We start from the raw sequence: 26,752 nt of genomic DNA on the forward strand, positions 1-26,752 counted from the left end.
ATAGAGATTCAAATACATACAGCAAAATTATCCATTTGTCTCAACAATTTCTTCATATAGACGTGTATAACCTTCCTCTTGGCCATATATTGCTCCATGCCGTCCATCCAGGCTGATAGGTCTTGGTAAACCAGCACGAGATGACTCAATCACTTGGTAAGACTACACCTAATCAAAAAATATATTGGAAAGAAAATAGGAGAAGATATCATCATACTCACAGCGAGCTCATCCATTTGTCTCAACAATTTCTTCATATGGACTGGTGGAACCTTCCTCTTGGCCATATATTGCTCCATGCCGTCCATCCAGGTTGACAGGTCTTGGTAAACCAGCACGAGATGACGCAATCACTTGGTAAGACTACACCTAACCAAAAAATATATTGGGAAGAGAATAGAGGATATCATCATACTCACAGCGAGCTCATCCATTTGTCTCAAGAGTTTCTCCATATGGACTGGTAGAACCTTCCTCTTGGCCAGGTATTGTTCCATGCCGTCCATCCACGCGGAAAGGTCTTGGTAAATCAGCACGAGATGACGCAATCACTTGGTAAGACTACACCTAACCAAAAAATATATTGGGAAGAAAATAGGAGAATATATCATTAACTCACAGCGAGCTCATCCATTTGCCTCAACAGTTTCTCCATATGGACTGGTAGAACCTTCCTCTTGGCCAGGTATTGTTCCATGCCGTCCATCCACGCTGAAAGGTCTTGGTAAGTCAGCACGAGATGACGCAATCCCTTGCGAGAACTGTCCAGAAGGGCGCCGATGTTCAGGCTGTGGTCGACTAGGGCTTGGTATCTGAAATAGAAGTAATTGTTAGCACTAAAATAAATAAATATATATATAAATTGAGTTAAATAAAAAAGATCAAGAGTACTCGAAACCGCCGAGCTTCCATGAAGAGAGTTATGAATGTGGATGAAGCGAAGAAAGTATGCAGAGATCGTGGCAAGTGGAAAGATGTAGTCTATGGTTACCCCTCTGGGAAAAAGGCGTGATTTTAAGTATGTATGTAAAAATAATTGACAGCGTTGAAGGACAACGAATATAAAGTAAGATAGCAAGTGAAAAGATGAATTTTGAAGAAGAAACCTAAACTAGCGAAGGTGTTTATAGACATATTAAAATTATAATGTAAACAAAAGTGACATGCTTTTTACATACATACATACATAAAATCACGCCTCTTTCCCTGATGGGTAGGCAGATACTACCTCTTTCCACTTGCGACGATCTCACGACATGCTTTTTAAATGTATCAAATGTTTAGTTACGTGTTGAAGTAACACGTAACTAAACATTTGATACATTTAAAAACAAGTCTACAAGTTTACAAGTCAGTAATAACACGCTGTAATTAAATCTATAAGAATTTTCACCATTTTAGGCGTTTTGTGCAAGTTGAAACTTACGACCTGAGTTTCTCATGTTAAGATTAATCTATCAACATGCGACACCCTTTATTTTTAAGTTATATTATTACATACGTCTATATCCGTTGCGGGGTAGACGGAACAGTCTTGAACAGACTGATAGGCCACGTTCAGCTGTTTGGCTTAATGATACAATTTATATGTACAAAGGATAGTAATGATTGATTGATGACTGACCTGTCAGTGGCTCCTTGAAGTCTGTCCGCTAACACGGTCGCTTCGTCATCGCCAACAAGCCCCAACAATGTTGAAGCTGTCTCCGTCAACTGTTTGAAGGCGGGCTGTTTGGAGAGGATGTCGTCGTGAAGTGCCTGTGTAAATAAATGCATATTAATAAAAATAAAGTCATTAATCTTTAAAAAGAGAAAGGTATGAGTGAGTAGGATAAACGAACAACAGGAGGATGCGAACAATAATAAAAGAATTTAACACGCCGCATAAATCATAAAAAATAATATAAAAAGCCTTTCAGGCAAGCAGGCGACCAATATTGGAAGAGCTCTGGAGATAGTCTGCAGCTGTTACCAGTGGTCGATTTGTTTAGGCGAAGTACCAGCACCCTTTTTGGGTAGGTATCCATTTTGAACAGCGTTTTGTTCTGTTCTTTAAAAGCGACGCTAGCCTCAAGGGGATTATGTAGTTTGTAGCTGGTTGCATACATACATATAATCACGTCTATATCCCTTGCGTGGTAGACAGAGCCAACAGTCTTGTAAAGACTGATAGGCCACGTTCAGCTATTTGGCTTTTAGATAGTTGGTTGTTTTTTCAACTAATAGTAATATATTAAATTTGTATGATTTATATTTAATTTATTGAAATATAAAATGACGTAAAAAATCCCTGCGAAGGCCTGAATATTTTGATTTTGAACCAATTTATATGAGAGAGTAATTTTTATAACTTTTCACTATTTATTTTTACTACGCTTTTATTATTAGCTTGGGTTGTATGTATGTATGTATGTATGTATGTATGTAACGGAATCTTTGAGCTTAATTTTCACTGATTTCTAAACGTCTGATCAACTTGGAACTTTGCACACGTATCAAGGACCGATGACAATGCAATATTTTGATAAGAGTTTCTCATTATCCTTATTTAAACTGCCAGGATTAATAAATTCATTTTTAGATCCTTCGTATGAGAGTAAGAGAGACAGAGATAGCACCAGTGCCAGTAATCTCCATACAAGAAACCAAGAAGTTCTGACGTATAATGAGTCAAAAAGAGATGTAATATATTTCCATATAATGTTACTATTAACCTGAGGCTTCTTTATTTCATCGCATTGCTCCATTTAGAATTACCATTAGAAACCATAGTAGAATTAGTAGAATATTTTAAAACAATAAAAAATATATAAGTAATAAAACAAAAGTAATAAATGAAAATTGAACAACTAAATTTACAAAAATACAAGAATAAAGTTACTACCTACAGAACTTTGCGATATTTAATACGTATTTAACATATTAATGCAATTCTTGAATTAACATTAGGTATCTTTTGCCTATTTATAATAGCAACACTGTAATACTCGTTTGGAAAATGAGTGACAGTTTTTTATGTCAAATAAGTTTTGCAGTAAGTTTTGATTGAATTCGATTCGAACACCTGTAAACTTTCTTTCTGTTGTTTTTTACCGGTGCCTGTGTATTTACCTATTTGCACTTTGTTTTGTGCTGATAACTTGTCGTTATTTGGAGTTTGGAATCTTCCGTTGAGTCGAGCTTTGTTCTTCCGGATATTCGTGTGATTTTATCATCTGAGATTGGACTCTGACTGTGTTTACTGTGTTGTGCAGATATTTTGAGATAGGACTCCTGTAAAAAGTACCTTATTATTTGAGATAGGAGTCCCAAGTTTGTGTTTGTTTTTGTGAAAGACAGATTTTACAACAAAAGTGCCACGATGTCTTCAGATAAACTTTGTTGCGTTCCTGGTTGTAAAGGCAGTGGAGGTATGTTTGAAATATTTTTGTTCCTGTATCAATCTGCCTCTTAATCTTGTGGTTTGATTCCTGGCAAGGCCACAATCGAAAATTATTATGTTTGCTGGATAGTCAAAAATATTATTAACAGTGATTTATCACTATAAAATTCTTTTCAACTGGGTTTAACAATCATCATACATACATATAATCACGTCTATATCCCTTGCGGGGTAGACAGAGCCAACAGTCTTGTCAAGACTGATAGGCCACGTTCAGCTATTTGGCTTTAAGATAGAATTGAGATTCAAATAGTGACAGGTTGCAAGCCCATCGCCTTAAAAAGAATCATGATGATGAGAATATTATGAGATTTAATCCAATCAGGCCACATATAACTTTAAGAAAGTTAGTTGTGAAAACCTCCGGCAATGGGCGCATGGTTGCGAAAGTCTTTTCTAGTAAGATAGTTATACCAGAAGTGTTAACTTCCAAAAAATAATTGTATAAAAAAACTAAAAAACTACCCGTTTAATTGCAAATCGAACTAAAAAATAGAAAATAAATAATAGTTTAAAAAAAACTAAAAAACTACGCTTTTATTGCTAATCAAACTAAAAAATAGAAAATAAAAATTAATGACAAAGGAATTCAGTAGTAGCAAGTCGAACAATCAGTTATAGTCAGTTGTAGTAGTAATTACCTCGGATTAAAATTATAACAAAATTAAATTTATAAACAAAACAATTTAAATCAGAGTAAAAAGCGTGGGGTGCATTTTACTTCATTTTCATAACTCTCTTGTCATAAATATATGCTAATAGAATGATTTTAATATTTACTACATCAGGCACCCCACGCTTTTTACTCTGATTTAAATTGTTTTGTTTATAAATTTAATTTTGTTATAATTTTAATCCGAGGTAATTACTACTACAACTGACTATAACTGATTGTTCGACTTGCTACTACTGAATTCCTTTGTCATTAATTTTTATTTTCTATTTTTTAGTTTGATTAGCAATAAAAGCGTAGTTTTTTAGTTTTTTTTAAACTATTATTACCGACTCTACTCAATTTCATCGTTCGATCATTCTGTATATAATTTACTAGCCTTTGCGCGGGACCTCGCTCCCGTTTGAAATTCCAGAAAAAAGTAGCCTATGTTACTCTCGAAGGTCCAATTCTATATCAGTGCCAAAACTTCCTTCGCTTCATCCACATTCATAACTCTCTTCACGCAAGCTCGGCGGTTTCGGGTACTTTTGACCTGACCCTTTATCTTAATTTAATATTCGTTACAATCTATGTACATAGATAGAATGATAGATAGATAAAACTCTTTATTGCACCATAAGAGTAAAACATACAAAACAACACATAGATATTTTGGGTACTCTATCAAATTTGGACTAACTACTCCATTATCTTACCTTGTGCTCCCTGATCTTCTGCTGTATTTTCTCCTCGTCAGTGGGCACCAGCTCCAGCGACTTGACCTTGCGTTCCGAAGCGCTCAGCCATTCCACGAGAGGTTGCAATTGTTCTTGGAACTGCTTGGCAACCTGAGAAGTAAATCATTTGATGAGATACAAAAGTAAACCATTTTTTATTAGGCTTCATCCATGTGCAGCGGTATTTCTTAATTTATATCTTTACATTTTTAAGTAAGAAATTTGTATGTTTTTTATAAGAAAATTAAGTGCGCTTGAGGACTGGAATCTGCCTGGTTGTAAGCAAGATGAGGCCAAAGGTGGTGCATGCAACCTCAAATAGTGCCTATTCACTTTTGCCTTGTAAATCCCCAAGTTATATGTTTCGGGGTAAGTGCTATGTGGGGAGGGAATTCCAAATCACAGCGCATGATAAAAGATTTGGCTCATAAGCTTGTGTTTTTCATGAGCTAGAAAATATGGTCGAATTGAGAACCTCATCCTTTTTGAAGTCGGTTAAAAACTGTCATTTACTCAGAATCTTCACTCCATCATTAAGTAATTAAACTATCGAGCATTGTGAATAGGTATGGGCTCTGTTTGCAAATTGCTCAAAGATTCGATAAAAAAATACATACTTAAAATATACTGAATTCCGTATAAGTTTTTAGGAAAAATAAGACTTTTTGACAAATTTATGAATGGATTACTGATACATACATACATAAACTCACGCCTCTTTCCCGGAGGGGTAGGCAGAGACTACCTCTTTCCACTTGCCACGATCTCTGCATACTTCCTTCGCTTCATCCACATTCATAACTCTCTTCATGCAAGCTCGGCGGTTTCGGGTACTTTTGACCTGACCCTTTACCAGGACGTCCTTAATTTGATCAAGATACGTTCGTCTAGGTCTTCCCACTCCGACCTTTCCCTCCACACACTCCATGTATATCTGGTTAGTCAACTTGTTTTCATTCACGGATTACTGATATTTTTTTGAAATTTTACTTACCCTCATAGCTTGTTCCAGCGCCAACATCCTTTGCTGAGCGCCGTCAGTCAAAGCGTCGAACCTTTGCATCAGTCCCTTCAGTTGTTTCTCTATAGCCTTACGTTCTCCAGGTTCGCACCCGGCGGCCACTTCGTTGCCCATCGCGAATAGCGAAGACATAGAGTTTTGACGATCTAGCAGCATTTTGTTGAGGAACTGTTGGAGGAGAGAACGTAAATTAATCACTGATATAATGTTGATTAATCGTTTAAGGTTGATCATATATATATTTTTAATTAAGTACATTTAACTTTTGTTACTTCCAGTAAACCATTTGAAAGAACTTTCGATCAGCGTAGTAGATCATGACCCACTCTCCACATTTCCGATTGATATATACTATTTTTATCCTACGCATTTTCAAATTTCGATGTTTAAAATGACTTGAATAAACGTGAGCTCTTGTATTTAGTTTTTCACCAGGTGAACGAGATTTATGATTGTAGACCAAAGCAAATGTGGAATTTGATCACCCAGGTGACCAAAGTGGAATAAATCCTCTTCAGAACTAGCTTCAGGTGAAGAAGAAGACAAAAGAAATCTTATGTTTCTCTCTAATGTAGTGTACACAATACAACAATGTAGTTAAAGAAATAAATGCATTTTTCCTTTTTTTTTTCTCTCAAGCACTTGCGTGCTGGCTTGAAGACCAGACCTTCGAAATTCCAATCCAAAATTTACCTTCTGCTCCTGCAACTGCGCCTTCACGACCTTATAATCAGCCGAAGGCGGCTTCTGGTTATTGACCATGTCCTCAGTATCGGCGAGCCACTTCTCGAGCCCGGCGAGCGCCTCCGCGAACTTGCCAGACTGGAGCAAGCCGACGTCTAGACGACGCTCGCGTTCGTTCATCTGTGAGGGAATAGAATAATATTGATCTTTAGAAGGGAGGTGGTATATCAACTTCACAATTATCTTATTAACTCTAATATACCTACATACATACATAAAATCACGCCTCTTTCCCGGAGGGGTAGGCAGAGTCTACCTCTTTCCACTTGCCACGATCTCTGCATACTTCCTTCGTCTTCATCCACATTCATAACTCTCTTCATGCAAGCTCGGCGGTTGACTCTAATATATTATTGAAAAAGGCCTTTTTCATTTATCGTGGCATGAATAGTCTTAATTTTTTCAGCTTTAGCTAGACGCATTTGTGATACGAATATTAAATGTCAATGAAGATGATACCTCAAAATCTTGCCTCGTTCATCTTCTTCAAATCCTTTTCCAGGACTTGTGTGCTGACTCCTTGCAAAGCAGGTCCGACCATCCTTGGCCAATCTAATAACGCCCTTCATTTTGTGCAGTAAGTTTGTAAATACAGAAAAAGACGGAGATATATTACCTTCTCCTTCAGGGCGTTCCATTTGTCGTTCATCTTTTCAAGGTCCTTCTCCAGCACTTGAGTATTGACTCCTTGCAGAGCAGATCTGACCAACCCTTGGCCAATCTTGTTGCAATGCGCCACGTTTTGTCCCAAAGGCTCCAATGTGCGGCGTTTGAGTTCAGCAAAGTCTTTCTGTTGGGCGCGGATTTGTTCAACTTCAGATGAAACCGGCTTGAGGCTGCGGACTTGTTCGGACGCCTACAAGAAATGGAAACATTCAATATAAGAATTTCGCTTTAACACTGTATTGTATCTTAAGGAAAACACACATATAGATGATAAGAGTATGGTTATTTATCAAACTGTGGAATAGAATACATGAATAACAAAAACACGCCTCATTTCGGAGTGACTACATCATTCCACTCGCCCATGTACCCTGCATAGTTCTTTTGGAAAAATCTCTTCAGAAAATCTACTTAGTTTTGTTCTTAACAAGGAACACTTATAACTCGTCATGTCTGTTATCCGTTTATCCATTCACACTGTTCAGAGATCATTCTACATATAAAGAAGAAGAGAAACCTGATATTTTTCCTTCAAACCAAAACCAAAAAGACGTTCAAGTTTATCTGCAGTCGATTTCACATATAAGTGTCATAAAAAAACGGTAAAGTGGAGAAGCTTTTTAAGTTACTCATTGCTCATGAGACTCATGACTCACGAGATTACTCATGTGATCACTGTAATACAAGATTGCATACCTAAACAAAAAATTCAATGCCATTACCTCTTGCACATCGTCCATGACGGAATCGTAAGCTTTGTAGAAAGCCTCCAGCTTGCTCAATGTGTCGTCCAGATCTTGTTCCTTGGCGCGAGCGCGCTCGTCCAATTTAGCGAGTTGTTTGCGGAGACCTTCCACCTGGTGGGGAAATATGGAATTACATACATACATAAAATACCGCCTCTTTCCCGGAGGTGTAGGCAGAGACTACCTCTTTCCACTTGCCACGATCTCTGCATACTTCCTTCATATATTCTACATACTTTAATATAGAATTAATTGATGTTTATCTTGTTATTGGAGTAAAATATAACATAATTATGTAAAGAAAGGTATTGTTGAGAGCGATTTTTTTTTATCGGAGAGAAAATTATTTTAATAAAATGTAGCTAAGCAAATACGCCGGGTGGTTCCCTTTCTATCTTTGCCATGGTTGTCGTAAAAGGGGACTATGGGTAAGGCTTATAAACTTGGGATTCCTCTTGTAGACGATAGGATAGCAACCTGTCACTATTTGAATCTCAATTCCATCATGAAGCCATACAGCTGAACGCGCACTTTCAGACTGTTGGCTCTGTCTACCCCGCAAGAGATATAGACGTGACTCTATGTATTTGTGTATGTGACTTGTTTCTCCATAAAAATATATTCAATTCTCTGTTAGCATCCCACTCCTGACATATAATTACCTGATCTCTAGTCTTTGCAGTAGTAAATAAAACTAATAACTAAATTACCTGATCTCTAGTCTTAGCAGTGTCCAATGCGTATCCGCTATCGACCAATGTCTCCGCAGCTCTCTCAGTGTCTCCGACCAAATCGTCAGCCTTTTCCAGTCTCTTGTAGAAGCGGCCGATGTCGTCCAGTTGTTGTTTCACTGTCTTGATGTCTCGGCCTGGGGGCTTCATCGTGTCCAGTTCCTTCTCGAGGTCAGACAGGTCGTGGGATAAGCTCTTCACTTTGTCCTGTAACGGAAGATATAAATTTAGTGTTTGTTTGGATAAATTATACATTCCTTCACTTGTTAGTATGACACAGTTTTTCCATTTGATCTTCAGTCTCCACTTTTATCGCTAAATATGTCGTCCGCCCTTCAATTAAACATTTTCTCATTTTTTTTTATTTTACCTGTACGTGAACCTTCATCGCTATTACTAACCAGTTAGGATATATATAATTAAATTTTACTCAACACGCGTTCTTATTCCTCTCTATTTCTCGCTATTCAACACCTCCAACCGTAATTTCAACCATCCACTCCATCACCTATCTGTTTCTCGCAGTTTCTCACCTGGAAGTGCGCCATGGCCTCCGCGGCGCCGGCGAGCCTGCCGCCCGCGTCGGCCGCGCGCGCCTCCAGCTCGGCGAGCCGCTCGGCCAGCGCGCGCGCGCGCTCCTCCAGCACGCGGCGCGCGCGCGGGCCCGCGTCCGCCCCGCCGCACTCTGATGCGAGCGTTACAATGTCGTCCACCGCTACGTTGATGCTCTGTTAGAGACGTTATAACTTATAGAGTGAACATAATTAGTTACGTTTCGGTTGGTTCATAAAATGACTGGCCAACTTTCTTTTTCTCTTAAATCCAATCAAAGCCTTAACAGCAGTTAAGATGGAAGGGAATATAAAAATTAAAAATCTATGCAAAGTGATAAAATGTTATCCTAGTATCTTTTAGCACAATTTACCTGCAACGATGTTTCCACGACAAAGTTACAGCTTTGGTTTTTCCATACATATGCATATGTTATTTTCAATAAAAGCATTTATTATTTCCACAGCGTTGGCAGCCTGAACTCCGTCACATTTGTAATATTTCAGATACCCTGGCTCACTTTAGCTGACTACTTGAATCTCCAAAAGTCTCTTATCGTTTTTCTGTGAAGTTATGTAATCCTAGTACATACCTGTAACGGCGCTCTCAAAGCATGGATTTGATCCGCAATCCTGGCGACTGCCTCGGCCGCCTGGGCCGGGGGCGCGTGTAAAGCGTCCTGCAGCCTTTCCTCGCATCGTTGTAAAGGCGTTTCCACACCGCGCACTCTTTCCGCAAAATCGCCTAATTTCCGTGCTGTGGTCTCTAGGAATTCCACTTGTTGGAGGACCTCTGTGAACAAAATGTAAATAAGTGGCTTGCAAGTTGATTTAGCATCTTCAAAAGTATTTTAACAATTTTAAGACAAACATGACTGCGATATATTGTTCGGCGGACACCCAGGATGTCACAGAGACAAACGCCTAAATAATTAATGTATTGAAAATTTTTAATAAAAAAACCCAGTAATATAAATTTAAATCAGAAGTTTAAGCCTCATAACCCCGGCTAGTTCGCGAGGCGTAAATATTCGTTTACGGTCAGACCCGCGAATATACGCGCAGATATTGCAAGGTCGGCAGGTGGGGCGGTGCAACGACTTCGATGCTCGGCTCCATTGTTATATGCGGCACGATGTCATTACAATAAAAAATCAAACCTTTATTATCGCAACCTTGAAAAGTAGCCTAATCCATTTTCGCAACATTGAAGACGCAAGTTATTGATATTGAATTGGACGTTTAGATAAGCAAGTCTTACCTTCGTAACCAGAAAACAGTCATAGGTATCATCATGGGCGCACTCTAGGATTCAAACCTTGCAATGCACCTTGGAATGCTCAAAAGGGTTGGTTAAACCGCGCGCTTGACCCGTGGACCGCTGTATGTAAAAGAATCGCGCGTTTCGTTGCAAAGTACTTATTACTAATGTTCATTGTAAAAGGTATGTTCATTGTATAGGCGGCGAACAGCGCGTTTGCAATGCGTTACTATGAAATGCAGCTATTCTTTAGTGTTATTACAAGTGCGCCAATCGGAATGGCGCAGTTCAAATGGCTTACTTTAAAACCAGCCTTATATAGCCTTAAGTAGTATTAATGATCTCTCTCTTTCAAAACAGATGTCAAATAAACATTTTATGATCTGTCCCTTTCGCACCTACGTATAACTTATCGTTACTTCCTGCTGTCACAGTGTTTAATGGACTATAAGGGTAAAACTTTACAGTTAAATATCTTAATGATCGCGGTTTATGAAAACTCTCATGATAGATGTACCTACGTAATAGAACATTAATAAAATACTACGACAAGTTTCAAAATGAGAAAAAATTTCTGCCAGTGACCGGAAATTGAAAGGAAAAAATGGAAGGTCTTTTACATAAGGTCACGTTAAGACTAATAAAAAAATTCTAACCGTTATTAAGCCTGTCCCATCTTTCTTTCATGTTGTCGAGTTGTTTCCTGACGATCTCTTGATCGACATCACACGCCGATATGAAGGTCTCTCCTAGCGTCTTGTTGTTCTCGTACTCGCCGGACCTGTGAAGGCAATATATTGATTAGCTTCCAAGATATAGTGGGCCGAATATTAAATTTGAGGGTTTTAAATTCGAGTTTTTTTTGGGAAGGTAAAGAAGGTTATAATCTTATTTCATCATTCGTTTTTCATGGAACGGTATAAATAAAATATAAATGGTGGAAATCACATAGAGTGTGTTAGCCTCGATGTAAATTCGAGACTATGGTAATAAATATTGATTATACTGCCATCATCATCTTCCTTCTGGGTTTATCCCCGTTGCGTCCTAGGAGAGGAACCCGTGACTACGATTCAGGAGTGGGTTATTACAGAGACACCCAACGACATCCGTCTTACCTCCATGACCCTGCTAACACAGTATGGATCATAGTTGTTGTAAATCTGTCTATGTACATATAATTACCTCTTCCAGATATCATTGCGAATATGCTGGAGTTCCCTCAACTGTTTCTCAACGTCCTTCTTATTGAACGCGGCTGGTGGTAATTTAGCCAGGCGTTCTTCAGCCTCGCCTAACCACGGCACGAAAGACTCCTGCGCCTTGCTGTATTTGCGGCAGTGTTCCTGTGGAAAAATGACGATCATTACATCATCATCTTGACGTTTGGTCCCGGTTATAACCTCACTTCTCCGCAGAGAAGCCAGGGGTTCGCACGCGACGATGATCCTAGATTTTGTTTTTAGGCGAGATGACTATCAATACATGTAAAACTGTTTTCGAGTGATAAAGTTATTAACAAATCACGTATAGATGAAAGTATTGGAAATATTCATTCCAAACTATGCAGTTTCATATTATTTTAAAATTTCGATGCTTAACAGTATTCATATTGTACCTATTTATAAGCAATAACTGTAATTCAATTGATGTACTTTATGATATGCAATAAAGATTTTACATTAAAAAAAGAAATAAGTATTTTAATTTCAAATGATAATATGTATTATAATTTGGAATTATCAGTGCAAAGAAAGCCTATGCAAATTTTATAAAGGTTAACTGGCAGAGAATACTTTAAATAATAAGTTCATTGTTGTACATCTTAAGGGCTTAATAAAGATTTTGATAAATTGTTCATTCTTCATGATTTCCTCACCATAGCGGTCTGAAGTCTGGTGTATCTGTCAACGATCTCTCGTTTGAGTTTCTCCCACTGCGTCTGAATGCGGTCGAGGTCCTTGCGAAGACCTTGGTGGGCTGGCTTCTTCTCCATTTCCCGACCTGAGAAATGGTAATATAATTTTATTTATTTAGTAAAAACTAAACTAAGCAACCTTTGTTCCGTAGTGGTAGTGCGCTTGTCTGTGGTCCGGAGGTCCCGGGTTCGTATCTCGGCCAAGACATGATGGGAAACCAACTTTCCCTGGTTGGCTTGGGTCTTTTATGTTTATTAAAATAAATATTTATTCAAAAATATAGTATCGTTGGATAACTATCTCGTAACACAAGTCTCGAACTTACTTCTAAGCTAATACGAACTATGTAATTTGTCCCGTATATATTTATTTATTTTTATTTTAAATAAAATGTAGTAAACTAGCATAAATGCGTGTGGTACTGCCCCCCCCCCCACACGCAGGTTTAAATCTAAACTTAGCCTTATGTTTGAGTAACTTATATTACTGTAAATGAAAACATCGTGAGGAAACTTGCACATTTAGTTAACTGAATATTGATGATCCAATAGTGGAGGTAGTCAATACCACATGTATTGACTATCTTTTTTTTATAGATATGTATATTAATAAATTGCCGTGTGGTTTCCGGCACCAGTACAAAAAGAATAGGACCACTCCATCGCTTTCTCATGGATATCGTAAAAGGCGACTAAGGGATAGGCTTACAAACTTAGGATTCTTTTTTAGGCGATGGGCTAGCAACCTGTCGTTATTTGAATCTCAATTCTATCATTAAGCCAAATAGCTGAACGTGGCCGTTCAGTCAGTTTTTCAAGACTGTTGGCTCTGTCAAGGGATATAGACGTGACCATATGTATGTATGTGTATTAATAAATGCTTAAACTAACCTTTATCAAGCAACATGATGAGCTCGTGCTCCCTCTGAGTGAGGTCCCTGTACAAGGGCTCGTGGCGCTCCAGCTGCTGCTGCAACTTGACCACGTCGGCTGACACCTGAAGGCGAGCTGGCAGAGAACCCAGCTCGGATTGGAGCCAGCCTAATGTGCGGGCGACGTTCTCCTCGAGGTTGCGGCCGTCCCTGGTGGAATAGATGTTGAAAAAAATTGTAAGTAAGTAAGTAAATGCTTTATTATTCACTAAATGAGTACATTACAAATAAAAACAGTACAGTACAAAGGCGGGCTTATCCCTAAGTGGGATCTCTTCCAGACAACCTGACAATAAGAGGATCATAAACAAAATTGAGGCAAGGGTGAACAACAGTAATGTAATTAAATACAGTTATAAAATCTTTACTTGTCAATGGTGATAAATAAGGTAGATGCATTAAGAGAAACGTTTTCGAAATGCAGGTGAGAAACATCTTTATCTGTAAGTATACACAAACCATCTAGCGGTGTACGCTCGCACTATTAAATACGCAAGAACAACCTCGCGATTTTCATTGTAGCAATAATTTCCTGTTCCAGACTTACAACGCCATCTATCACAAAACGGTGGCAATATCTAATAACTCACTTGAGAGCAGCCTCAATCTCTGCTTTCCTAAGGTCCAGTTTCCTTTGCAGAACATCGTATTGCCTGGCGACTGCAGCCAATTTCCCTGCGATATCTTGCTTAGCGGCTGGTTCAGCTAGTACTGCGGCCAAAGTGGCTCCAGCGGCTTCCAAGTCCGCCAGTAGAGGGCGTTGACCTTCCAGTTGACGTTCCAGGTTCTGAAGAAAAATTATCTTATTAATAAGAGTCAGTTTAGTTAGGCGGCCAGTTTCGTAAATGAAAATGTACTTATTTGTTTGAAAACTCCTCTTTTATTGTTAATTGAAGCTAAGAACTTGTTATTTTTTTTAGGTTCAGATGAGGCATTCCTTAGACAAATTTAGCCCCGCGTCCAAATCTCTTAACGTATTAACGCTTTGGGCGATAAGTTGTGTTGCACTACGATCTTCTTAAAAACACCAAGTAACACTTACCTCGATCTTCCTCAGTTGTTCAGTAGGCTCCTTCTCCAAAGCCACGTCGTCCAATTTGTCGGAAATGCCTTGCAAAGCATCCCGAAGACGGGTCAGTCCGGCATCAAATTCTCGTGATGTATCAGCCGCGGCGCCGAGACTTTCTGCACGTTTTTCAAGCCTGTGGGGGCAATTACAACAAAATAAATAAATACATATTACACAGATTGAGTTAGCGACTAAGGGACACGCTTCATATTTTAATTGTGACAGCTCATTTATTGTTATACTGTTAGGTTACCAATGTGATTTTTTACGACAAACAATTTAAAATCCTAAGAATATTTTATCTTTGTTTTTTACGAAATCTAAGTAGAACGAGACTGCAGCGGCAGCTGTCAAAAATAAAATAAACAAAAGGACAAAGTATAGCTCATCTTCTCTGAAAAGACCAACTACACTACCTACCGCCTAGTGCCGTGTGGTTCCCGGCACCAATTCAAAAAAGAATAGGACCACTCCATCTCTTTCCCATGGATGTCGTAAAAGGCGACTAAGGGATAGGCTTACAAACTTGAGATTCTTTTTTTAGGCGATAGGCTAGCAACTTGTCACTATTCGAATCTCAATTCTATCTTAAAGCCAAATAGCTGAACGTGGCCTATCAGTCCGCTCAGGACTGTTGGCTCTGTCTACCCCGCAAGGGATATAGACGTGATTATATGTATGTATGTATGTACACTACCTACCTATCAGAATATCTTTGCACTTACTTGTTAAGCAGATCGTTCCATCTATCCTGCAGTTCCTTGACTTTCTGCCTCAGTTTGTTCGCGTCTTGTGACCTCGGTTCTAATCTTTCAAGCACAGCTGAAGCAACTTCCTCTAAGTGAGTCAGTTGTGGCTGCTGGCTACGGAACTCTTCGCGGAGGACTTGGACCTGTGGTTAGAGTATTTTAAGTATTTATGTTGTTATAAAATATAAAAGTACATAAAATCACGCCTCTTTCCCAAAGGAATAGAGACTACTTCTTTCCACTCCTCCTAGCGGGTCTGCTGGAAAGAATTTCTTTTAAAATTAGAAGAACCTTTATTATATTTTTGTTTCTTGTGTTTATCAGTCTCGATGTTTTCTGTGTACATAAATTAGTAAATAAAACTGGAGCACGAAGTTAATTCAACAGCATTGTTTGCGCATGACAAAATTTTTAGTCAGCTTGTACGTGATATCGCTCTTGAGAAAATGAGACTATAATCTAAACACCTTTAGTTTAGTCTCAATCCTATAATTGAATAATGACAATATTACGTTAAAACCTTACCTGTTGAACTTGAGTCTGGACCATTCTAGAGTCAGAAGAAATGGGCCCGAGCGCGGCCATCATGCGGTCTTTGGCGCCCAGCCATTGGGATAGATTGCTGTGAGTGTCGTGGAAGTCCTTCATCTCTTCCATTAGGCGGATCCTGATAAAGTAAATAATGAAATGAGTAAAATAATTTAAAGGCGATTTTTTTACGTTATTATTATTATAATTTTATTTAATTAATTACAAACAAACAAAGTTAGTAGGTGTCCTAAATTTGTACAATTGAATTGGTGACATTAAAATATGTGTGCCGTGTGGTGCCCGGCACTAATAGAAAAAAGAATAGGACTACTTCATCTCTTTCCCATGGATGCCGTAAAAGGCGACTAAGGGATTGGCTTATAATCTTGGGATTCTTCTTTTAGGCGATGGGCTAGTAACCTGTCACTATTTAAATCTCAATTCTATCATTAAGCCAAACAGCTTAACGTGGCCTATCAGTCATTTCAAGTCTGTTGGCTCTGTCTACCCCGCAAGGGATATAGACGTGATGATATATATGTATGTATGTAAAATATGTGTGGTGACGTCTCTAATGTCACACGCGACAATCGCAAAATCGACCAATCACAGTGAAAGAATGTACGCTCAGCCAAAAGCGGAGAAACTAGATCGCGCTATCTGACTTTATATGCTTTTGGAGCATAATACAAATTCCGACTCGTGCGGTACCCCACGCATAACACTCAGACTGGTGGATGATATACCCCCGTTTTGGCGGTCTATGTCCATGGATGTCGTAAAAAGCGACCAACTTTTTTTAGGCGATGGGCTAGCAACCTGTCACTATTTGGATCTCAATTCCATCATCAAGCCGAGCAGCTGAACGTGGTCATTCAGTCTTTTCGGGACTGTTGGCTCTGTCTACCCCGTAAGGGATATAGACGTAACTATATGTTGGCGCTCAAACCCGACTCATATAGTTCTTAGGAAGAAATTCCCCAGCAACAGTAAAAACGGCATCTTCGCTTACTTGTCCTTGAACGCATCGTGTAGTGACTTCCATCTAGAAGCGACATCTTCCATGCTGTGGTTGAGCTGATCGGCGCCGGCCACACTTTGCTTGCGACGGAGAACTTCACGGACCTAATGCAAAAAAAAAAAAACAAAAATATAAACTGACAAGAAGCAAATAGGTTTTGTAATTGAATAATTGACCATTTCGTATTTTTCTGTGAATAATATTGATAACGTTTACACAATAACAAAAATAAGCGATGATGATGTGTGGTTTTACCGCAGTTTTTTTTTTATAACAACTCCCTCTCTCAGTATTGATGCCGTTTTGAATATTACCAAGACGTTAAGATAGAATTTATTTATTTATTGGAACTTAATGCACGTGAAATGTGCAACATGTGGACGCCATAACGCAAAGACTTTGCCAGTCGAACCCTTGGACCAAACTGAAATATATGTATGGGTGGTGCAAAATTGTCGCTTATCTGTGACACAGGAGGTCCCGGGTTCGAATCCCGGTCAGGGCATGATGAGAAAAGAACTTTTTCTGATTGGCCTGGGTCTTGGATGTTTATCTATATAAGTATTTATTATAAAATATAGTATCGTTGAGTTAGTATCTCGTAACACAAGTTTCGAACTTACTTCGAGGCTAACTCAATCAGTGTAATTTGTCCCGTATATATTTATTTATTTATTTATTTATATATTATAAAATATAGTATCGTTGGGTTAATATCTCATATGACGAATCTCGAACTTACTCTGAGGCTAACTCGATCTGTGTAATTTGTCCCGTATATATTTATTTTATTACTATTTTAACGTACATTTGTTTCGTTACTCACTTGAGTCTTAGTAGAGTCAAGTATACTCTGCTTCTCATACATCTCCTCTAGCACAGCTCTAGCTTGCTTGATGGTCTTGTCTGCTTCCTCCTTAGTGTTGGGCACAGTCTCTTTGGGCAGTTGTCTTTGGACCTGTCACAGAATATATTCATTGAAGTGTGTAGAAAACTATATACTGACAAGTGTATGATACTTACTGATTTTGGCTAAAAATGAAATAAAGCTTATAAAATGATCAAGCAATCATAAAAGAATTTTCACGTGCCGATAATTACTGGCAATATAATATATTATTTACTGGCCTCTTTGAATAAGAAATCGTATAAGTCGAGCTGATATTGATGAATTGAGTGCCGTGTGGTTCCCGGCACTTATAAAAAAAAAAGAATAGGACTACTCCATCTCGTAAGGGAAAGGCTTGTAAACTTGGAATTCTTCTTTTAGGCGATTATAGCTTGCGGGCTTAACAGAGCCATCAATCTTGAAATAACTAAAAGGGCAGGTTCAGCTTCAATACCTTGTCAAGACAGAGTTTGGCCCTGACGTTCCATACGATGTGATGTATCTATCAATCTTAGCTTGTCCACTCAACAATTATGGAGAAAATTCTAGAATATTTTATAATGTACTAGCTGTGCCCGAGACTTCGTCCGCGTAGAATAGTTATTTTGGGCAACATTGAATCATCAATCATCAAGGATGAATAATTTTTCCAGTTTTTTTCACATTTTCCATTATATCTTTGCTCCTTACAGTTGCAATGTAATGTTATATAGCTTAAAGTCTTCCTCGACAAATGGTCTTTTCAACGCAAAAAGAATTTCTCAATTCGAACCAGTAGTTCCTGAGATTAGCGCGTTCAAACAAACAAACAAACAAACAAACAAACAAACAAACTCTTGAGCTTTATAAAATTATTATAGATTATAGATTCAAATCATAGTTACCTTGTCCAAGAATGTGTTAAGCCCACGCAGAGCGTCAAGATGTTTCCTCAGTTCCTCTCTGAGGCTGTCAATCTCGGCTTGTCTGTCCGACAGTTTGGTTCCCAACAGACTGTATCTGTTGTTGATCTCGGACAGTTGTTGTTGTACTGGTGATTGATCTGTGAAAAAAATAATAATAAATTAACAAAAATTCGGGTGTAATTTTTTTTTGTTAAAGAACTTTTCTATGATTGTTTACAGATACATACATACATATGGTCACGTCTATATCCCTTGCGGAGTAGACAGAGCAAACAGTCTTGAAAAGACTGAATGGCCACGTTCAGCTATTTGGCTTAATGATGGAATTGAGATTCAAATAGTGACAGGTTGCTAGCCTATCGTCTAAAAAAGAATCTCAAGTTTGTAAGCCTATCCCTTAGTCGCCTTTTACGACATCCATTGGAAAGAGATGGAGTGGTTATATTCTTTTTTGTATTGGTGCCGGGGACCACACGGCACAGATTGTTTATAGATAAGAAAATCTAAAACGTACTACAGTGTGGTGACAGCTCTACGCCACAAGTCACAACAGCTAATCACACGACGCGCTCAACCAATAGCAGCGAAGCGACATATCAAATGTCACACGCTACCAAGCCTATCACAGCGCGTATTCTAAATCGCGCAAGCAAAGATTTCCCGTATCGGTGCATATATACGACATCATCGTCACACAACATCGTCTGTCGCGCGGTTCTCCAGGCACAATACCTTGCCTGGCGGAAGATCTTCCATTTGGTTGTGGTCAAGCCAAATCATCGCTCCCGCAACAGTATGTTACTCTTAAAAAAAATCATTTATTTGCTATGACATTAACGTGACGTGGCCAATCAGTCTTTACAAGACTGCAGGCTCTGTCTTCCCCGCAAGGGATACAGACATGACCATATGTATGCAAAAACAAAGTTTGCGGCCTGTTCCACAAAGCATCAATGCAGAAGAAGCGAATAATGAACTACACTGCAGCATTTTCTTCACCTTCAAGATGGAAGCCCTCCTGGCTGGAGCGGCGCGAGGAGAACCCGCTGGAGGCGGAGTGCGCGGACGCAGGGCTCACCAGCCCGTGGCCCTTCGTGGGGGACGGCGAGCGCCCGTCCGTGCGGCCTGGGGGGGGGGGGGGGGGGGGGGGGAAAGTGTAAAGAAAGGCATTGGCTTGTGTACATACCTAATATTTAAGATATAAACTTACTGATATTAATAGACCTAAAACATATTATCATAAAGTAACAAATATCAAATGTATACATACAAACATACATAAAATCACGCCTCTTTCCCGGAGGGGTAGGCAGAGACTACCTCTTTCCACTTGCCACGATCTCTGCATATTTTCTTCGCTTCATCCACATTCATAACTCTCTTCATGCAAGCTCGGCTGTTTCGGGTACTTTTGACCTGACCCTTTACCAGGACGTCCTTAATTTGATACATACATCATAATGTAATAATATACCATAAATAAGTTACCAGCCTGCTCCAAAGCATCAATATGTACAGAAGAAACAGTAATAAATTGCACTGTAGCATTTTGTTCAATAAAAACTTCGCAATTATCCAAATTGAAAATACTTAGAATAATGTGATGTGGTGTCTAGACTGTCTATCGTCATTTACCATAAGGTGAGATGGATGACAAATGCCTAATCTAATATTGAATAAAAAAAAACATAGACAACAGTCTTGAAGACTGAAAAGCACACAAGTAGATAAAAACTATCTGACTGATTGAATATAGGCATTTATTTTATTATTGTTTTACATAAATTTATAAGAGAAAGAAAAAGATTTATTTTCAAAATTGGATACAAGGTATCGCTATAATATTTGATCAAACATACTTCTTAAGTAAAATCCGAACTACATATATTAATCGCTTCATTCAAAGAAATAAGATGGAATTCTCTATTGACGTTATTTTTTTTTGTTTATTTTTTATTTCAGAATAACGGTTATATTTTTTTAAAGTTGTATACACCGTACGATACTCACTGGGCGTCTGCCTTTTCGTGGGGCTGTAGAGCTGTCGCTTGCGGTGCGGACTGTCGGCGCGCTCGCCGCGAGATAAAGCCTCGTACACTGCGCCGGCTTCGTTCACCTGGGAAGAAATATAATATAATATAAAATTTATGTAAGACTCTGATTCTACATATAATCCCTTGCGAGGTAGACAGAACCAACAGCTTTGAAAAGACTGATAGGCCATGTGACCTATATTATATACATACATATAATCACGTCTATATCCCTTGCGGGGTAGCGAGAACAAACAGTCTTGAAAAGACTGATAGGCCACGTTCAGCTGTTTGGCTTTGTGATAGAATTGAGATTCAAATAGTGAAAGCTTACTAGCCAATCGCCTTAAAGAAGAATACCTTAGTTTATAAGCCTTTCCCTTAGTCGCCTATTATGACATCTATGGGTAAGAGATGGAGTAGTCATATTCTTTTCTCTATTAGTGGCGGGAATCACACGTCCCGATTCTGAGTTGTTCTATGTATATTTTAAAATTCCCCGAAAATACCTAAAATTATCAGCAAAAATTTTGTAATGTAACGTACTCTGCGATAAGTCTTAATCAATGATCATAATACAAACTTACTCTGAAGCGAGTGGACGTAATTCATCGTGTAATTCAAGAATTTTAGATATTTTGAGAATATATTATAGTAGTTGATAACTAGTCAAACTTAAGCTCGGCCGAAATAAACATGACTTGTCAAATTTAAACATACATGGCCAAAATATAAAAATACTAGCCTCAAACATAGCACCTGAAGAGAGAGTCACTAGAGTGATTTTCCACTCTAGACATATCTCACACTCTATACAACTTCGACAATATTTTGTAACGCGTGACGTCACAGCGGCCGTTTGACAGGTATCCGCGTTGTGGCGCGATATTTGAAATGGAATTTTAAATAAATTATTTTAAAGTAAATACTTGAAATAAAAAATAAAAAAAAATAGTTTCGATTATATTTGGTACTTATGCATGGTTTTAAACACTTTCATCAAAAATTGTCCACATCCCTATTGTGCTATACATTTGTTTTTTGCTGTAATGAAGTTAAACTTCATCATAAATAAATAAATAAACATACCTTATCAATGGTGACAGAGAAATCCCTGTACTCTTTGGCTAGCGGTCGCAGCTCGTCTTGTTGTTGCTTGAGCAAGTCCAAATCCACGGCCACGGGTTGGAGGCGACCCACGCGGCCTTCCATAGATTGCAGCCATTCCAGCACCTGTAAGGAACCAAACAATATATCTATACTAATATTATAAAGCTGAAGAGTTTGTTTGTTTGAACGCGCTAATCTCAGGAAGTACTGGTTCGTTTTGAAAAATACTCTTTGCGTTAATTAGACCATTTATCGAGAAAGGCTTTAGGCTATACAACATCACGCTGCAACTATAAGGCGCAAAGAAATAATGGAATATGTGAAAAAAAAAACGGGGAAAATTATCCTTGAGGGCTTCACTGATGCCCAAAATAACTATTCCACGCGGACGAAGTCGTGGGCACAGCTAGTTAATTAATACTTCTTCCTCCTGGCTTTCCTCACCACTCTGGAGAGGACCCCGGGGTATGAAATTGGAACCATGGTTCCTGGATAAGGTGTGTCAGGTTTTTAGACGACTCCCATCTGACCTCCGCATACTTTGCAGGGAACGCGTATTAGATCGATCACGGTTACACATCCAATAACCTGAATGTGCATGTTTCCTCACGATGTTTTCTCTCACCGTAAGAGCATCGGTTAGTAAACAAATGTAGTGAAACCAAAAGATATGAAAATTATTAAGTGATACATTGAAATATCCCATAATAATTACTAAAAATTTTTAATTCAAATTTGATGTAGACGAAGATATAACATGGCTATCCAAGGGATACCCAACCCCATAAGAGATAAATACGTGAATTAGATGTGGGAATCATCACGTATTTATCTCTTACATACATATAAATGTATGTATGTATGTCATGTCATGTGTCACTAACTGAACCTCACCTGCACTTTGAGAGTCTCGTATTGGTTGAGCTGGTCGGCGCGCTGTCTGGATAGTTTCTCCTTCTCCTCCAAGGTGGCATTGAAGTCGCGCCATTGGTTTTCAAGGGCCTGAGAAATTAAAGAGAATTAAGTCAGCTAATAGGTTGATATGAATGTGGATGAAGCGAAGGAAGTATGCAGAGATCGTGGTAAGTGGAAAGAGGTAGTCTCTGCCTCTCCCTCCGGGAAAGAGGCGTGATTTTATGTATGTATGTATGTAATAGGTTGATATGTATAGTTTTATTTGTTTTGTTTGTCCAACCGACAATTAATTTTTAAATGCTGATATTTATTTTATTATTTCTTACTGTAACAATTACAATGTGTAAAGTACATTGGCGGACTTAATGCTATTATATATGTTATATTTATGTTGGATTTGCTAACCGGGCTGGTTTTAATTTGAACTCAATGATACTATATTTTACAATAAATACTTATATAGATAAACATCCAAGACCCACGCCAATTAAAGAAAGTTTGTTTCTCATCATGCCCTGGCCGGGATTCGAACCCGGGACCTCCGGTGTCACAGGCAAGCGCACTACCCCTGCGCCACGGAGGCCGTCGGAGGCTATGAGTGAGTTTATCTCTCATAAATATACAACTAACTCTAAATGTTAAAGCTTAAAACCGCAGTGCTTTGCTAATCTCGCTCGTGAGCAAAGAAATCCGCTGAGCTTGTGACATTTTTGAATTGCTGCGTCGAACATCTGCTTAGTTTTAGTCTTAAGTTTTATTACATACTTTTTGGTTTTTGTTTAAGAAGCTTATGAACATTGAGTCGTTCAAATAAATTATTAATTCATTCATAAAAATATTACCTTCATCCTGTCGCGAACGACATGAGTGTCAGTGACATCCTTCTTGGCAATTAGGTGTTTGCCGTTGCGCAGGCATTCCTCCAATAGTGGCATTTGTTTGTCCCTATAAGGATAAATTTAATAATTTAACACTATTAAATTACGTAACTATTTATAAAGAGTTGTTCCTCAAAAATACTGTTTAAAATCTTTGACGTATCATTAATGCCTTGAGCCCAAAATGCGACGCGCTATGAAAGAGATATAAATACTGAGAGATCTCTTATCTAATTATATTGCTTATCGCGGTCTTGACATTCTCATAGCACATTGCCGCTTGATTGTTTACTTCTAGAAGCAATATCTACACATATCCTCTAGATAATAATTCAAGCGGCAACGCCCATGCCCACTAGTAAAATCTTACGTTAAAAAATCGTTATATCATCGACACTTACCAAATACAAGACTTACCTAGCATTTGCCAAGTCGTGTAATCTCGCCCTCAGCTCATTGGCAGGTAAACGTGCCAATTCTCTCGCATCAGCTAACTCGGCCAGTTGAGACTGCACGGACTCAAGTTGGGAAGCTTGTTGGCTGAACATCATTAGTTCCGCTGACACCTCGTCCAGGAATTGAGCGCGTTTGATCGATTTCTCGAGGAGTTTCTCGTATCTGTGGAAGAAAATGGACGAGTGAAAATTGTGGTTCTATATATTTTATTATTATCAAGATATCTATTCATAGTATTAGAGTTAACTTCTGTTTATTCGTAAGTCACTGTTTTCTATGACTCACTGCTGTTTTCAAAGAATAAAGAAATAAATAATTCATTAAAAAAAAATTAGGGTATTTATTTTTATATTTGTCCTAAATGTTTATGTCTCTGATAATTTTTTCTCTTATTTCCAACTTTCAATAATATCGCGGATAAGTCCGCCCTTGTACGTCGTTACTTTTAATGTTTTTTTTATGTATTACTTATAATTTGTTATGTACAATAAAGAATTTACAAACAAACAAACAATATCGACTCACCTAGCATAAATATCCTCAGCGCGCTGCTCCAACTTCTTAGCGATCCTGGCGTTAGAGGGCGTGAGAGCGGCGTCGCGGGCCGCGCGCACGAGCTTGGCGAGCGTGGGGCGGCGCGCCTCCACCTCGGCGTGCGCCAGCCGCTGCGCGCGCACTTGCTCGTCGAGCCGCTCGCGGATCAGCGACGCTGGTTTTTGTTGGTTCCTGGGGAATTCAAGTGGGATTTTGCTGATATAGTAGTTTCTTTATTTCGCGTCAATGATTACAATTCCTTGGTATTTGTTAACTATAACTTATTGAATGTGAATTCTGTTCTTTTTGAGAATGTTCGTGTTTTATACGAAGGAATATTTTGTTATGTTAATCAAATCAAATTAAAACGTTGAGAATCACAAAAGTTAATAATTAATAAAAAATTCAAACGCGAGAAATGCCGAGAAACCTAATTGAAAACACTTTCAACTTAATTATCAATGCTCCTACATGTCAAGAAATACAGATAAAACCTATTAAAATCCATTGACACTAATGAACTCACTTGAAAACGTCCTCGACTTGCCCCAGCCAATGCGCCTGCGTCTCGGCCGCGTCCTGCAACCCTTGACATTGCAGCAGCGCCGCCTCCAGCTCGCCGCAGCGGGAACTCACGGCGCCCGACAACTCCTTGTAGCGAGCAGTCAGGTCTAACACTGGGACTTCTAGTTGGCGGATCTCGGAGGGAGTTAGATTGCCTTCCAAAGATTTGACTAGTTGGTCACAAGCCTGTGGGAAAGTGTTAAGGTAAATACGATTTCGTGATGGAAAGTTGATTTTATAACATGTCAGACGACTGATTATTTAATCTATTTTCTGAAGGTTGAATATCAGATTATTTTCCCTATGCCCAAATCTACTATGTATTTGCGGTAAGACCACTTTTTGTATTTTTTAAACTCCTTTGTTTGTGTTTACATTTTGGTACAATAAAGTGTCTACTGACGTACTTAATGTCATTGTAATTTTGAGTCGGATTTAATTTACCACGAAAATGTGGCTTAATTAAAACTAATTTTAGTTTAAGATAAAATTTCTTGCGTTCATAATAAAGTTAACTAGATGACTTACTTCTTTAGCGTTGTCAATGAGCCGCCCCTGAGACAGTATCTCAGTATGTAACGTCTTCGCCTTGTTGAGTTGAGTTTCTACAGCACGAGGCTCGCCGCCCACCGGCTCAGAAAGAACCGCGCGCGCTTGTGGCTCGATCTGTTGAAGAATAATACAATATATTACAAATTATATAAGTATGAGAAAACAAAATTATATAAGTAGTAGAAACATACATAAAAAAGAAATAAGTTGAGCAATCGCTAAACAATTCCTTCCAGCCAACCTTTGGTAAAAGAAAGGTAAAACATGGAACCAGGTGGTGGTGGCGGTATAATGTGTTAATATATGCCTAATTTGGTCAAATTAACCAGGTTAAAAGTATTTAATTCACGGTAACGTTTAGACTTTATTAGACAGATCACCAAAGTCAGTTCATTCAGCGACACTGCATATTACGTGCGTATGAGAGAAGAAAGAAAGCCTCAATCAGGATAATGCTGCGCCCTCTCTGCCCGCGGTGTGAAGGTGAGAAATCACACCGGTATTACTACATAGTATAAAACAAAGTCGCTATTTTAGTCTGTTTGTCTGTATGCTTAAATCTTTAAAATTACGCAACGGATTTTGATGCGGTTTTTTGTAACAGGTAGAGTGATTCAAGAGGAAGGTTTTGATGTATAATTTTTTCCGAATTTTGCACCCGTGCGAAGCCGGGGCGGGTCGCTAGTATGACATAGCTTACTAAGAATACTCACATCAGAAAGCCATCTTGAAGCACGATCCAAGGCGTCATTGTACTGGTTTGACAGTAAAGCGGCTCCTCTCAATCTCTCCTGTAATCTCTGAGCTCTGGCGGCCAAATCGCTGTGTCTTCTTCTGGCTAAAGCTGCCCCCTCCCTAACCATGCTGTCTGGGTTCGGAGTCACGTGGGAGAGACGAGACGGTAAAGATGTGCGATACTCGTTCAAGATGTTGAGGAACTCCTGCGAAAAAAATGGGAATTATTAATAGGATAATTATTGATATTCATGAAAATAAAACTACAATTTCTGCATTTCTCATGATATTAAATGACATTGATTACAATGCTTATCTTGGATTGTAATCACAGGAGGTTCCAGGTGCTCCTTCCCAGGAATAATGTTAGGGAGGGGAAGGAGAGAAAGGAAGAAGTTTACATTCCT

The 26,752-nt window shown here is 38.7% G+C and overlaps 1 protein-coding gene across 17 annotated transcripts in view; it reads right to left on the reverse strand.

Annotated features, from left to right (window-relative positions):
* The window catches only part of LOC106135826 (dystonin), a 261,721-nt gene that overhangs the window by 36,547 nt on the left and 198,422 nt on the right, over nucleotides 1-26,752 (reverse strand). For all 17 annotated transcript variants that reach the window (XR_009657367.1, XM_060951186.1, XM_060951190.1 and 14 more), the window contains 31 exons: nucleotides 26,324-26,551; nucleotides 25,587-25,724; nucleotides 25,021-25,244; nucleotides 24,486-24,686; nucleotides 23,922-24,122; nucleotides 23,469-23,571; nucleotides 22,606-22,713; nucleotides 21,691-21,834; nucleotides 20,579-20,684; nucleotides 19,568-19,693; nucleotides 18,548-18,705; nucleotides 17,601-17,732; nucleotides 16,766-16,878; nucleotides 15,748-15,889; nucleotides 15,199-15,365; nucleotides 14,447-14,606; nucleotides 13,995-14,191; nucleotides 13,364-13,554; nucleotides 12,434-12,558; nucleotides 11,740-11,900; nucleotides 11,211-11,335; nucleotides 9,887-10,086; nucleotides 9,276-9,470; nucleotides 8,722-8,949; nucleotides 7,988-8,122; nucleotides 7,216-7,455; nucleotides 6,549-6,719; nucleotides 5,829-6,023; nucleotides 4,814-4,945; nucleotides 1,625-1,758; nucleotides 620-812 (listed from right to left, as the gene is read on the reverse strand). Coding sequence is in view for 16 of the 17 variants with exons in the window: in XM_060951186.1 (XP_060807169.1) it covers nucleotides 620-812; nucleotides 1,625-1,758; nucleotides 4,814-4,945; nucleotides 5,829-6,023; nucleotides 6,549-6,719; nucleotides 7,216-7,455; nucleotides 7,988-8,122; nucleotides 8,722-8,949; nucleotides 9,276-9,470; nucleotides 9,887-10,086; nucleotides 11,211-11,335; nucleotides 11,740-11,900; nucleotides 12,434-12,558; nucleotides 13,364-13,554; nucleotides 13,995-14,191; nucleotides 14,447-14,606; nucleotides 15,199-15,365; nucleotides 15,748-15,889; nucleotides 16,766-16,878; nucleotides 17,601-17,732; nucleotides 18,548-18,705; nucleotides 19,568-19,693; nucleotides 20,579-20,684; nucleotides 21,691-21,834; nucleotides 22,606-22,713; nucleotides 23,469-23,571; nucleotides 23,922-24,122; nucleotides 24,486-24,686; nucleotides 25,021-25,244; nucleotides 25,587-25,724; nucleotides 26,324-26,551 (5,073 nt within the window). In the remaining variant the exon portion in view is untranslated. The remainder of the gene's footprint in view (nucleotides 1-619; nucleotides 813-1,624; nucleotides 1,759-4,813; nucleotides 4,946-5,828; nucleotides 6,024-6,548; nucleotides 6,720-7,215; nucleotides 7,456-7,987; nucleotides 8,123-8,721; nucleotides 8,950-9,275; nucleotides 9,471-9,886; nucleotides 10,087-11,210; nucleotides 11,336-11,739; nucleotides 11,901-12,433; nucleotides 12,559-13,363; nucleotides 13,555-13,994; nucleotides 14,192-14,446; nucleotides 14,607-15,198; nucleotides 15,366-15,747; nucleotides 15,890-16,765; nucleotides 16,879-17,600; nucleotides 17,733-18,547; nucleotides 18,706-19,567; nucleotides 19,694-20,578; nucleotides 20,685-21,690; nucleotides 21,835-22,605; nucleotides 22,714-23,468; nucleotides 23,572-23,921; nucleotides 24,123-24,485; nucleotides 24,687-25,020; nucleotides 25,245-25,586; nucleotides 25,725-26,323; nucleotides 26,552-26,752) is intronic.

This window comes from Amyelois transitella, chromosome 24, assembly GCF_032362555.1.
Source record: "Amyelois transitella isolate CPQ chromosome 24, ilAmyTran1.1, whole genome shotgun sequence".
Classification (NCBI taxonomy): domain Eukaryota; kingdom Metazoa; phylum Arthropoda; class Insecta; order Lepidoptera; family Pyralidae; genus Amyelois; species Amyelois transitella.